Source organism: Rhinatrema bivittatum, chromosome 6 (genome assembly GCF_901001135.1).
Source record: "Rhinatrema bivittatum chromosome 6, aRhiBiv1.1, whole genome shotgun sequence".
In the NCBI taxonomy this organism is placed as follows: Eukaryota; Metazoa; Chordata; class Amphibia; order Gymnophiona; family Rhinatrematidae; genus Rhinatrema; species Rhinatrema bivittatum.
In genome coordinates, this window is record NC_042620.1 from 174,834,222 (window position 1) to 174,849,043 (window position 14,822).

At 43.9% G+C, this 14,822-nt stretch overlaps 1 protein-coding gene across 3 annotated transcripts in view; it reads left to right on the forward strand.

Annotated features, from left to right (window-relative positions):
* Nucleotides 1-3,119: 3,119 nt before the first annotated feature.
* Nucleotides 3,120-14,822, forward strand: part of UBE2G2 (ubiquitin conjugating enzyme E2 G2) — a 102,006-nt gene continuing 90,303 nt past the window's right edge. Inside the window, exon 1 of one of the 3 annotated variants that reach the window (XM_029606173.1) lies at nt 3,120-3,256. In XM_029606173.1, the coding sequence (XP_029462033.1) occupies nt 3,214-3,256 (43 nt within the window). In that variant the 5' untranslated portion in view covers nt 3,120-3,213. Of the gene's footprint in view, nt 3,257-3,306; nt 3,448-14,822 lie in introns of those variants that run through there. The other 2 variants (XM_029606171.1, XM_029606174.1) reach the window with 2 other exon arrangements.

The following is a 14,822-nucleotide window of genomic DNA, read 5'->3' on the forward strand; positions in this document are numbered from 1 at the left end:
AAATTTAATATGGATAAGTGCAAGGTGATGCAATTAGAGAAAAATAACCCATGTTATAATTACACAGTTAGGTTCCATATTAGGTGCTACAACCCAAGTAAGATCTAGGTGTCATAGTGGAAAACACATTGAAATCTTCGGTTCAGTGTGCTGCGGCTGTCAAAAAAGCAAACAGAATGTTGGGAATTATTAAAGGGAATGGTGAATAAAACGGAAAATGTCATAATGCCTCTGTATCACTCCATGGTGAGACCGCACCTTGAATACTGTGTACAATTCTGGTCGCCGAATCTCAAAAAAGATATAATTGTGATGGAGAAGGTACAGAGGACTACCAAAATGATAAGGGGAATGGAACAGCTCCCTATGAGGAAAGACTAAAGAGGTTAGGACTTTTCAGCTTGGAGAAGAGACGGCTGAGGGGGGATATGATAGAGGTGTTTAAAATCATGAGAGATCTAGAACGGGTAGATGTGAATCTGTTATTTACTCTTTCAGATAATAGACTAGGGGGCACTCCATGAAGTTAGCATGTGGCACATTTAAAACTAATCGGAGAAAGTTCTTTTTCACTCAACGCACAATTAAACTCTGGAATTTGTTGCCAGAGGATGTGGGTAGTGCATTTAGTATAGCTGTGTTTAAAAAAAAAAGGATTGGATAAGTTCTTGGAGCAGAAGTCCATAAGAACATGCTATACTGGGTCAGACCAAGGGTCCATCAAGCCCAGCATCCTGTTTCCAACAGTGGCCATTCCAGGCCATAAGAACCTGGCAAGTACCCAAAAACCAAGTCTATTCCATGTTACCATTGCTAATGTCAGTGGCTATTCTCTAAATGAACTTAATAGCAGGTAATGGACTTCTCCTCCAAGAACTTATCCAATCCTTTTTTAAACATAGCTATACTAACTGCACTGACCACATCCTCTGGTAACAAATTCCAGAATTTAATCGTGCGTTGAGTAAAAAAGAACTTTCTCCGATTAGTTTTAAATGTGCCCCCATGCTAACTTCATGGAGTGCCCCCTAGTCTTTCTACTATCCGAAAGAGTAAATAACCGATTCACATCTACCCGTTCTAGACCTCTCATGATTTTAAACACCTCTATCATATCCCCCCTCAGTCGTCTCTTCTCCAAACTGAAAAGTCCTAACCTCTTTAGTCTTTCCTCGTAGGGAAGTTGTTCCATTCCCCTTATCATTTTGGTAGCCCTTCTCTGTACCTTCTCCATCGCAATTATATCTTTTTTGAGATGCTGCGACCAGAATTGTACACAGTATTCAAGATGCGGTCTCACCATGGAGCGATATAGGCATTATGACATTTTCCGTTTTATTCACCATTCCCTTTCTAATAATTCCCAACATTCTGTTTGCTTTTTTGACTGCCGCAGACGATTTCAATGTGTTATCCACTATGACGCCTAGATCTCTTTCTTGGGTTGTAGCACCTAATATGGAACCCAACATTGTGTAATTATAGCATGGGTTATTTTTCCCTATATGCATCACCTTGTACTTATCCACATTAAATTTCATCTGCCATTTGGATGCCCAATTTTCCAGTCTGACAAGGTCTTCCTGCAATTTATCACAATCTGCTTGTGATTTAACTACTCTGAACAATTTTGTGTCATCTGCAAATTTGATTATGTCACTTGTCGTATTTCTTTCTAGATTATTTAAAAATATATTGAAAAGTAAGGGTCCCAATACCAGATCCCTGAGGCACTCCACTGCTATTAATTGAGTTGACTTAGAAAATAGTCACTGCTATTACTAACAATGTTAACATGGAATAGACTTAGTTTTTGGGTACTTGCCAGGTTCTTATGGCCTGGATTGGCCACTGTTGGAAACAGGATGCTGGGCTTGATGGACCCTTGGTCTGACCCAGTATGGCATGTTCTTAGAAGGAAGCAGAGCTCCCTAGTCAGTTTGCTAGCTTTATTTGGGGCAGGAAAACCCTCAAGCACTTAGGGGTGCACCATTCCATTGTAAAAGCCATGGCCTCTAAAAACTGGCTTGAGTTGGAGAACAGTGAAACTCGCCTGAGGTCATGGAGGAGACTGCTGTGACTGGTGTCATACTGGGGCCAAGTATTGGGGGTGAATTAACTGGTGTCTAGCATACTGTGGCATCAGCTGACCGCCCTGAGCTCAACCTCAAGAGTTTTTTGCACAGACTCAGAGAAAGTTACTGGTCTTCAAAGATCTGCCAGATTCTGATGTCCCTAGAGGTAGAGTATGGTTAATATTATTGCTGGGTAATATCCTGACTCCTTGCTTTCCACCTGGCTGCACCATGTGCTTGGAATAGATTTCCGGAGCCGACGAGTTTTGCATCCATCCTTTATCTCCCTTTAGAATAATCCTGGAGTATTGGAAACTCTAGAGTGTCCTTTAATGATTACTTTCCAAAACTCGGCTGCAAGTAACAATGAAGAAAAATATAGGCAATTCTCAAAATAAATACTGAATGATTAATTAGCATTATCTTATTAGTTTCCTTTATGCTTTATACATTTCTCTAATATAGTCCTTCCAGTTTGAAGTGTCAAGGTGTGAAATAAAAGTAAACTACGACTGCAGAAAGAACAATTTACAGCTTAACCCAGTGTTCCAGTTTCATTTCAAATGTTGCTCAAGCAAACATTATAAGTCACGCTCCTTCCCTTCCCCTTCTTTTCTGTAATACTTTTCGTGCCCTGCCCCCCAAATGGTAACATTAATTATTTTAAAATTCTAATACAACATACTGCAATTAAAACATCATGCACCTGCCAAGTTCCTGTTTTCTCCGCTTTTTCCGGGTGGGGCTTGCCAAAGCCAGGCCAACCCTTCACCTCTCCCAGGTTGAGAATCACTTAATTAACCAACAAGAAAATATTGTATGATGATTGTATGTCTACATAAAACAAATGCTCATAAAACTTCAGTAATTCTATTCAGCAGGAGCAAAATAATATCCTTCCCCAACCCAACTACCACTCTCGAAACCTGGTACGCAGCCCTTGCGTAGCCTCACGATAACCCGGGGCGGGCTCAGGGGCTCCACCCCCGTCAGCGCTTTTCAGTCACTGTTGCAGGAAACCGGAAAGATATCACCCCGCCTTCCGTTTTGCGACCCGGAAACTATTCTGCCGAGAGCCGGAAGTTGCTATCTATTTCCGCAAACAGGAAGGAAGATTACAGCTCGGATTCAGGTGGTCATGGCGGGGACGGCTTTGAAGAGGTTGATGGCGGAATATAAACGTAAGTTTGAAGCTTCTCTGCTCCGTGCGAGCTAAAGAAAGAAAGGAAGGAATTTTAGGGCTGGTCGGGAGGTAGAAGTCCTCAAGTAATGTTGGTACTAGATAGACTTCCGTGCGCAGGATGAGAGCTGGGTCGTTAGGGAATGTGAATCCTGGCTCAGATCGGTCCCCGGATCACTACAGTTGTTGAAGGTGGGTGCAGAATTGATTGGACCTCTGCAACTAAAAAGACGTTCCTCTGCTCCTGAAGTTTATATGCACAGATATTGTAGGAGTGCTAGCGAACAGAGTATGTTAACTAGTTTACTGTTTCTCTTTATTTTCTCTAAGCTAAGTTAAACAATAATGTAGTTAGGTAGAGATGATATCTTTTTTTAGCGATCATGTTTTAAGATGCAAGCTTTCTGGCCTGCTCATGTTTTCAAACAGTGACAGAGTTGCGGACTGAGTACCTCTAAAAGGTGACATTTTTAAACATTCATTGGTCATATAAAGTTCTCCAACTATCTTGTTTATTTTCTTTTAATTAATTTTATTTGTGGATTAACACTGGATTGTTTCTGTATAAATTTAAGAGAGTATTGTTTTCTGGTAATAAATTTCACAGCTTGTATGTTGACTGCAATAGGGAATGGATCTGCTGGGTACTTCCAAATGACTTGAATTGGTCGTTGTTGTAGATAGGATGGTGGGCTTGATGGACCATTGTCAGACTCGGCAGGGCACTTCTTATATGTTAAAGCAACTGAGAAGCATGATATTGTTTTGAGAGCAAAAGAGAGTGAATTTTTATAATGATAAGCAAAATGTGAGCCACGCAGATGAGTCACGTGACCTTCCATTTCTTTCTAGGAAAGCTTTTTTGCTGATTCATTTTTTTTCCTGTGTGTGCCACTTGACCTGCTTTTTAAAATGTTATTTTCATTTAACTGTGGAGGACAACAACCCTTTGGACTGCTGCTGCTGCTAGTTAGAGTTCAGCTAAATGCCTCACATTTTAAATTCTTCAGTATTCTAAGAAAGTTCCATTTTACACCCTGCTTAATATCTGGTGCTAAATTTTTGGGGGGTATTTTTAGAGCCTTTTTTTGCCTTCCAAGATGTTTATTTTTCCCTCTTGCATATAATGGTGAATGTCCAAGTTTAATGGAAAGTAAACTCTTTGTGGTAAAGGTAAAAATGTATTTTTAATAGACCAATTTTCCATGACATCAAAATGGTATACAATAAGGTTAAATTATTCGTACCTGATCATTTTCTTTCCTTGAGTCCTGCTAGACCAGTGGTCATGAATTGGATTTCTCTCCTCCACAACTGACTGAGACAGAGGACACACCTATTTTATGACATCACTCTGGGTTATAAAAGGTGTTGTCCTGATCCAATCCCAGTGGAATATTACCAGCCCTGTGACCAATTTCTCCCAATAAACATATCACTGGGTCCACAGGAATGTTCTATGTGAGCAAGAGGCACAAGTATCAAAAGAGAGAAAAGGTATAAGAACATAAGAAATTGCCATGCTGGGTCAGACCAAGGGTCCATCAAGCCCAGCATTTCGTTTCCAACAGAGGCCAAACCAGGCCACAAGAACCTGGCAACTACCCAAACACCAAGAAGTTCCCATGCCACTGATGCAATTAATAGCAGTGGCTATTCCCCAAGTAAACTTGACCAATAGCAGTTAATGGACCTCTCCTCCAAGAACCCATCCAAACCTCCCCCGAACCCAGCTACACCAACTGCACTAACCACATCCCCTGGCAACAAATTCCAGAGCTTCACCATGCGTTGAATGAAAAAGAATTTTCTCAGATTAGTCCCAAATGTGCTACCTGCTAACTTCAATTTATCACTATTCGCTTGTGATTTAACTACTCTGAATAATTTTGTGTAATCTGCAAAAACTATTCAACCCCCCAAAAAGTCAGCAGCTCCGTGCAGACCACAAATGACACTGTCCAGAACAGCCTTGCTCATTGCAAACCAGTTTGCTTTTAAGTAGACTGTTCTAGACAGCATCATCTGCAATCCACACAAATCCGCCGACTCCCCAGGGGGCTGAATAATCCTTTCAAGCCACTATATATTAAAAAGCACCAGTCCAAGTTGAGATCCCTGAGGCACTCCGACATTTATCTCTCGCCACTGAGAAATCTGATCATTTAAATTTACCTGTTTCCTGTCTTTTAACCAGTTTGCAATGCACAAAAGTATTTTGCCTCCTATCCAATAACTTTTTTTTATTTTCTTAAAAGTCTCTAATGGGGGATTTTTGTCTAACACCTTCTGAAAATCCAAATACATTACATCTACCAGCTCACTTTTATTTGCGTTTATTAATCCCTTCAAAAAAAGAAACTAACATATTTGCGAGGCAAGACTTCCCTTGGGTAAATCCATGTTGGCTGTGTCCCATTTAATCTGTCTATATGATCTGTGATTTTTGTTCTTTAGTGCCACATGACTTGTCATTTTTACTACACCAGACTAACACGGCTATCCCGCTGAAGATTGTTCTTTAGAATAGTTTCCATGATTTCCCCTGGCACTGAAGTCAGGCTCACCAATCTATAGATTCCCAGATCACCCCTGGAGACCCTTTTAAATGTTGGGGTTATATTGGCCACCTTCCTATATCTTTAAGGATATAGGAAATGTCTCAAGATTGATTTCCCCGCCCCATCCCTGTGTTCCTGGGTGGGTTCTGGACCGGTCTAGCAGGACTTAAGGAAAGAAAATTATCAGGTAAGAATAATTTAACCTTCCTTTTCTTCCTGATAGACCAGTCATCATGTATGGGAGTTACAAATGCTACTCCTTTTTGAAGCAGGGCTGCCTTGATAATTCCTGCTACAAAGACAGCATCTGCCTTGGTTTGTATGTCCAACCTGTAATGCGTAACTGAACAAATGTAAGGGTGATAGGCCTTACAAATTTCTTCTGGGGAGGCTGCCTCTGCCCCTGATGATGATTGTGCTCTTGTAGAATGAGCCTACAGCATTGCTGGGGTCTCTTTACCTGATAGTAAGTAAGCCAATGCGATTGCTTCCCTATGGCTATGGTGGGCTTGAAGACTGTCTTCCTGTTCTGGATGCTGCCAAACAAGACAGCCTGTCTGTTTTCCTAAAGGTGTCACCTTCAGATATCTCAACAAAATCCAGCGTAAGTCAAATAGGCCAAGACTCCTGTCCTTCCCCAGACAATCTTGACTATTGAAGGCTGGAAGGGATGTCACCTGATTTATGTGAAATGCTGAGCTCCCCTCAGGTAGGAATGATGGAACTGGTCAAAAGGTGACCAAAACCTGTGAAATATTAAATAAGGGTGCCTGCATGATGGGGCTTGCAGCTTTAAGAGGTTCCTGGCCAAGCTGATTGCCACAAGGAAGGAAGAATTCAGTGACAAGTCCTTAATAGATGCCTGCTTTAATGGCTTGAAGCACAGTTTGATTAAGGCTCTTAGCACCAGATTGAGGTCCCACTGGGATACCACTGGGCAGAATAGTGGCCTGATGCATTTTACCCCATTAAGAAAATACCCTATGTCTGAGTGCACTGCTAATGAGGTGCCTTTAATTCGGCCCTTATAACAGGCAGTGGCTGCAACCTGCACTTTCAGGGACCCTAGTGCCAGAATTTTCTCCATTCTCACTTGCAGGAAATCCTAATAATTGAGAGAGATCCGCTCTCCAAGGAGAACGGTCCTGCTTGTTGCAAATGTTCACCAAATCTTGACATAGCTAAGAAGGTGGGAAAATGTCCATGCTTTTTAACATACTTGAGTTCACAGAGGCAGAATGTACCCTCTTTTGCGCAGGTATGCCCTCTCAAGAGTCAAGCCATAAGAGAGAAGATGAGTCTTCTATTGGTACTGGACCTTTTCAGAGAAGACCCTGCTCCCTGGGTAGAGCCAGCGTGACTCATTCCTGTAACCTTACCAGATCCGCATACCAGGCCTGCTTAGTTAATCTTGGGCTACTAGGATGACCAAGAATGGATGGTTTTCTATCTTCTTTATTGTCCTGCCTAATTAGTGGCCATGGTGGGAAGACACATAGCAGACTGAGCCTTGGCCATTGGCATAAGAGTGTGTCTATTCCCTTGGATCTTGGCTCCACCCTGAGGCTGAAAAAGTACATTGGCCTTGGCATTTGCACATATCACCATTAGGTATGTGCATGGTGATCCTCAGCGACTTAATATTATTTGAAAAGTCTCTGGCCCCAGTGTCCATTCTCCTTCTGTTCTTGCTAAGGGAGTCTGCAGTTGACCTGCTGATTCTTCTTTCCTGCTGTGTAGGATGCCAAGAGCTGGGTAGATGCTTCTCTGTCCAATCGAGTAGTCAGGCTGCCCCCTATGCTAACAAGGTGTGCGGATGCTCCCTAGTCTGTTGATATAAGCTCCTGCTTGAGGCATTGTCTGTCTGAACCTTCCCTCTTACTAGGTGAAGGAAGTGCCGCAGAGCCAGCCTGATGGCTCTTGTTTCCAACCTATTTATTGAATAGTCTACTTCCTGCTCTCACCAGTGCCCTTGAGCCAACTGACCCTGACATTGAGCACCCCACCTCCTCAGGCCTGCATCCGTTGTGACCACCACCCCAGTTGGTGGGGGGGGGGGGGGCACCAGGTTCCAGGGCTATTCCCTTCTGGGGGTTTAAAGGTTGTGCCCTCCAATCCAGGCTGCTTCTGACCCCTGAGGGGACCAGGAGCTGGTGCTGGCAGGCCTGGGAGGCGGATGACCAACATGCAAGCAGGGTCTTTTGGAGACGCTGCATATGGGCTCTGGCCCATGGAACCAGGAAAGTCTGTGGGAATTCTGTGCTACTGTGGAGCTCAGAATTCCCGCAGAATTTCCCTCCTGCACAGTTGCGCAGAATTTGGTAGGCCCCGGCATGCCGCAAGCAGGATGGCCTCTGCACGTGGCATACTTGGGCCTGCTCCTTCTTCACTGTGAGCGGCATAGCCTCCACTTGAGACAGGCCTGGGCCTGCTTCATTTTCATTGTGAGCAGGATGGCCTCCGCTTGTGGCAAAGAAGGAGTAGGCCTGGGTGTGTGTGTGTGTGTAAGATTGCGAACCTGCGGGGGTGAGAGAGAGCATGTGTGAGGGTGCTTAAGTGTAGGTGCTAGATAGAGAGTCTGTGAGATTATGAAGGCATGTGTATATGTGTGAGAGATTGGGAGCTGGTGTGTATGTAAAAAAGGGATTGCGTGTATGTGAAGGAGCCTGTGTGAAAGTGCTTGTTTGTGAGAGAGGGAGCCTGTGTGAAAGGGTGTATGTGTGTGTGTGAGAGAGAAAGAGGGGAACCTAGGTGTAGGGGGGTGAGCAAGAGAGGGAGCCAATGTGCAGGGTTGTGTGAGAGAGACACATAGGTAGCCTGTGTGAGGGTGTATGAGTGAGTGTGTGCAAGAGAAAGAGAGGGAGCCTGTATGAGGGGGGGGGTGTTTGAGAGAGGGACAGAGAGAGCCTGTGCGAGGGGCAGTATTGAGAAAGAGGTCAAACTCTGGGAGTGCAGACAGTAGAAGGGATTGAGCCTAGAGAGGGAGGGGAGCGGTAGTGGTAGGTGGAGGAGTTGGGGCCTGTGAGTGCAAAATGAAAGGAGACTGACCAGGGGAGTAGGGAGAAAGGATGGAAGAGACACACAGTGAACATTTAGGGAAATTCTGCTCAAAATATATAAAATTATGCATCTTTAAGTAATAACTTTTTTTTTTTCTGTATTACATTTTAAATTCATTATGTAAAGATTGTCATGTATATTTTTATTTTGACCCAGTATAAAGTTTGCAGAATTTTATTTTTTTTTGTGCAGAATTCCCCCAGAGTACTAGGTCCAGTATTGATGCCATAAGACCTAGCTGGAAGTAACCCCATGCACTGGAAGCCTCTTGCACCTGAAACTCTAAAACCTGGTCTATTAGTTTGATCATTCTGAGGAAGTCGAGAACACTCACCTCTGTTCTGTGTCGAAGTCATCCCCTGTAAACTCCAGTCTTTGTGACAGCAGACTGCTCTTTGAGAAATTTACCACCTAGCCTAACTTCTGAAGGATGTACAGCACTAATTCGGAGGCTTGTCTGCTCTCCTGAGCCGACTAGGCTTTTGTAAGCCAATCATTCAAATACAGGTTCACCATAATGCCCTGCACTTGTGGGGCTGCTGCTGCTGCTACTGCCATCTTGACCTTGGTAAAGGTCCTGGGGGTTGTTGCCAGACCAAAGGGCAATGCTTAAAACAGAAATTGCTTGCCTAACATGCAGAATCTTAATAGGTTCTGGTGAGAATACTGGATGGAAATGTGGAAGTGAGCTTCCGCTAGGTCTAGCGATGCTAGGTATTCTTCTGGCCTTACTGATGCTGTCACTGATTGCAGAGTCTCCATTCGCAAATGCAAATATCTGTTATCCTCTTTGAGGTCCAATACTGAGCAGAAGGATCTGTCATTTTTTGGTGCCGTGAAAAGTATTACCTCAGCCATCATCCTCCTCCAGGGGACTTACCTCCAGGGGGACCCGCTGGGAATCATTGTGCTGATGGGTTGCCACCTGTAGTTGCAGGTGGCTCTGCCTCTGTTTTTCTTGCCTCATGAAAGGACTAGAACCTACTTCGAGCAGCCAAACAGGTTCGCTTTCTGGTTTTATACCTATGCCAATCTCTGAAACGTTGAATCTTGAAAATCAGTGCCCCTGTGGTGAGTCCTGTTTTTGCGAAGTCTATGGGGTTTTGATTCCGCTAGGTCCTTTACCAGTTTTCGAGGTCTTTTCCAAAAAGATTACCTATAAAAGGTAACTTACCAAGGCATGACTTCAGCGCCGAGTCTGCTGCCCAACTGCACAAGCATAGAAGCCTACTGGTCCCTACTCTTTTAACCAGAGCCCTAGAGGACATTCTCATTAGGTTGTACATATCAGCCAAAAATTCTATGGCTGATTTTAGATGGTCTCATTCTGGGCTGTCTGGGAGCTGCTGGATCCAACATAAGGCATACAGGGCCACATAGCCCCCACAAATGGAAGCTTGCAGGGCCATTGCATTTATTGTAAAGGCTTGTTTAAGAGTTTCCCCTATTTTCCTATCTTGGGGATCTTGTAGTGCTGATCCCTTCTACAGGAATGGTCATCTTCTATGTGACTGCTGCAACCAGTGCATTGATGCGAGAGCTCCTCAGGAGGCTGTTCTGTTACTCCAATGGCAGGGGGGTAAATCTTACTCAGATTTCTTTCCCCCCCCCCCCACCCCCATGTGGAGTGTTCTGTTCTGCAAGAACCATGTGCCTGAAAGCAATGTGCAATGGGAATGCTCTTAGTGGCTTTCAAATGTCCTGAAATATAAGATCCCTCTCAACTACTTTTTTAGTGTAAACATCTGACATCCCCAATACCTCAACCACGCTAGAATTAAGGGCCACCAGCTTCTCTTCCTGAAATAAGCGGATTATTATGGCATCATTGTCTTCCAAGGAGAACTCTCCTCCTTCCTGGGAAGAGTCCACCCCAGACCATGATGCTTTCCTAGAAGCATGGGTACTTGAATGCCTCATAGGAGGTTCTGAGACCTCCCTAGGCCCCTTGGCTGCTTATGCTGCTAGGGGTGAAAGGTGTCCCTTGGGGATTCAGATGTAATTGGCTCTGCAGGTCTGTGCATGGCTCTTTATGCATGACCATAGAGAAGTCTGTAGAAAGTGCTTCCTGCCAGGGGTCCTTTATGCTCCCTTGGCCTCTTCAAGGGAGTGAGCAACACCTTCCCCCCCACCACCACCAGAGGTACCCTACTGGGGCTACCACTGAGCATGGCCTCAAAGGTAAGAGGGTTCACACCCTTCCTGCAAACCCCCCCCCCCTCCCCAAAAAGACCAGGTTTGACTTGCTCCAACAGCAGCTGTCCTGGCTTAATCAGGGAATGTATCAATTGCTCGTCCCTTGGCCGAGGAGCTGAACTTCCATTCTCTTTCTGCATCTTTCTACCTGGCTCCCCTTCACAGACAAGGCAGAAAGAGCCTGCAACATTTGGGACCTACGTGCCACCCCCCCCCGATATTGCACAAGAGCTTCCTCCCCTATGCAAAACCTCAGGGAGCCCACAGGAAAGAAAGCAAATGCTGTTGCGGTGAGTAGACTTCTCTTCTCTGCGGTAAATGAGCAATTCTTGCTTCTTTCCTCTTACTTGTGCTGTGTAAAACTGAGAATGCTTTCAGTTCTCAGTGTTGTCATTGAAACAGTATTCCCACTGATTGGTTTCCCTACTCTGAGCAAAAAATGGCACAGCCGCTACTCATCATTTCTGGGGATACCTCTGCCAGAGGCTAGCGCAGTCCCTTTTTTCTCCCACTTCTTCTCCTGGTTCTGAGTAGGGTTTTTAAAAAAGATTTTTTTTTTAGAGCCTCCACCAAGCAGAGAAGGAGGGTTGGGAGAGACGAAGATATGAGAGAGAGCTGTCCTGCTGGCCCTTGTTCTTTTTTTTTCTTATTAGTTTAAGGGCTGCATGGTTTTTGCAGAATCCAGGAACCACTCTCTGGGGGGCTCCACAGACCCTTAGGGGTAAGGGATACCCACCCAGAGCTCAACCAGGAAAGGCCCTGAGAGAAATAATCTCACTGGGAAAATCAGCCCCTAGAGGTGGTTGTTCCAGGAGCTACAAGGATTCAACCAGGCTAGGGAGGCACCCAGGCTCTGAGAACTTTTGTTATCGCATGTCTGCAGTTGCCTGAGGCAGAGACTACTGGGATTGGACCAGGACTACACCTCACTTATAGTGAGGTCATATAAAGGTGTGTCCTTTGTCTCTGTCAGTTGTAGCGAAAATTCCGTACATGACTGGTTTAGCAGGAAGGAAGGAATCAAATTTCAACAAAAACACAATTGGAAAAAAATCTATATAGGCTATATTATAAAACATTAAAAAAAAAAAAGATTATTTGAGGACACTAAATCATAAAATGAAAAAAACAAATATCTTCAAATCCATACCAGGATTGTTGTAATATAAAATATGAAATCTCTGATTTTAAAATTCAATTTAGTAAAGCATTCCCTAAAAACAGATTCCAAAATTAATCCGATTCCAAAATAAACAGATTCCAAAACAACCCGATTTAACAAGTTTCCTGAATTTTAAATACTTTTTCTCTATCTGCAAATCCAAAGGTCACTCTTTAATAGCTGAGTCCAAGGGCTTTCAGAGTCATATTCTAGATTATTCAGGAGCTTTGCTGTTGCCGTAGCTGATTTTGCTGGAGTTTCATAAACATTAAATAGCAGCTAAAAACTGGTGATAAAATGGATGAGTTTTTGAAAACACCCCTTCTTCAAGCATTCAGGTGAATGCATGTCCTGGCACTTAAAACAGTTTATTCATTTTCTTGATTAATTGCATCTTATTACATTTGAAAAACAGAGCGATGTACAATAAAAAAAACAAAACAAAAAAAACATAATGCTAACATTGACACGCAAAGGGATAACTTGCACGGCTGTTACCACCATAAGCAATTTGCTGGGCAGATTGGATAGATCATTTGGTTTTTATTTGTTGTCCTTACTATCTTAACTAAAATATACCATAATAAAATGAGAGAGAACTAAATAAATGTACAATAAAATAGAAATAGAAATATATAATAAAAATTCATAATGCTAGCATTGACATCTAGGTAATATGTTTTGGAAATTGTGTGAAGCAAGAAGGGCAGAGGACAGTTATTGGGAATGGAGGTTGTTTTCTGATGCTAATTGAAAAATGTTATCTGACAGCTTGATTTTTATAATGTTGACCTGTCATTCTATAAGAGTTGTGCAATTCTGTATTTCCTTACATTTTTGAAATAACATTTTTCATAAAATAAAAACAAAACAAAATAAATGGCTCTCTACTGCCATCTCCTTAAAGCTGAAACACAAAACCAAGCAAATAAATTATTTTCACAAAATAATGCATCTCAAGGAAATGCTGGACAGTTGATGCTCCAGATTCTGTAGTTATAAAAGTCTCAGAGTGAAAATGAAATGTTTTATTGTAAGTGGTCCTGCACAGCTTTCTGGTTTGAATTATTTACTCTCTCGGTTACTACTTCAGTTTGTGAGATCATCAGGGTGTTTGTTATGCACAGCATGAATTTCACTTGTTACTTCCTCTGAGCAGTAACTGAAAAGGTTAAAAGTGAGTTTTATTAGAAATTGAATAGATGTACCTGTGATGTCTTTAGAGCGGTCTAGGACTGGGGTAGGCCGGGAACAGACCAGGCTGGACTCTGGTCTGCTTTTCACCAGTTTATTTACAAAATTATGTAGCAGAACAGAAGAAAATGGCTGCTTACCTCAGCAGACTGACAAGCAAAAGAAAACGTCCAGAATAGACACAGCATTTAATTACAGCTTCCTTCCTCTTCCTGGGACCTCCCTCTCTCTCAGAGCCTCACCTTTTTATCCCTTACCTCAGGGGAAACGCCCCCACCCGAGGATCCTCTTCCTGTCTGTCTTAAGGTGGACCGGGCCAGATAGCTGGAGCCGGTCCTTTAAGGCAGTCTGGGGCTTTCTGTCACGTACTCTATCACAGTACCTTTGAAAATTAAGGGAACAGATTGATGAAGAATCTTAACTTGTAGCTTTTCCCATAGATAAGCAGCATTAATTAGCCATGCTGTCTGGGACGTCCTCCGGGCGGCTAGGTGGCGGAGCTCTTCTAGAACACTTAGGTCTGGATTTATCAAAATGCGGTAAGTACCGCATGTGATTGCAAAAGGGGCGTGGTTTATGCAAAAATTCAGTTTATTGCAATTTGTGCTAATTACCTATGCGAAGAGCTAAGTTGGTGCACATTGCGATAACATTATCTGAATTTGCGATAGGTGTCAGACCTGTTGTATTTCCTGCATATGACCACTGGGTGGACCATAGAGACAGAGACAGACTGACTGACTAAGGCTCTGGGCCCTTCAATTCACCTCAAATTGGCCTTACAGGAGATATCGCAAAAGGTGATGAAACCTTTCCACATGGTCACGGCAGCTATCGCACAGCCGCCTTTTAGTGTAGTGCGTCTGCATGGATCTTCCCGCGCAGCCCCGGTCTACCTCAGTCTGTTTTTTCTCTGCACGCCTATCAGCATGTGGAGCTCTTTTCTCCTGACTGGAACTTGTTTTTCAGTGAAGAAACCATCGTTTTTTCCTGAAAATGCTGTGGCCACCTGGCTTTAAATTTTGCCAGTGCGGCAAATCATGTCTCTGACCGGGCACTCAAAATGTTATATCTGCCTTGGTCCACAACATGATTAGGCGACCTGCAGGGACTGCGGACGCATGTCCCCTTGAGCCCAGCGGTAGCGGGCTGTCAGGATCGCAAAGTTAAGGGAAGCGGTATCAGGCTCGTATGCCCCTTCTGAGGATTCGACTTAAGTCCTCTTCGGGGCCCCCCCCCCCCCCCCCCCCGGACCTCCAAAGCGTCAACACATCGGGCCTCCCGGTTCAGCAGGGCTGGCGCCTAAGCGAGCTCCCATAGTACTGGCGCGCAGCACAGGGGATGCGTCGGTATCTCCTCTGCCACCATCACCGCCGCTCAGCGTCGAGCCCCTA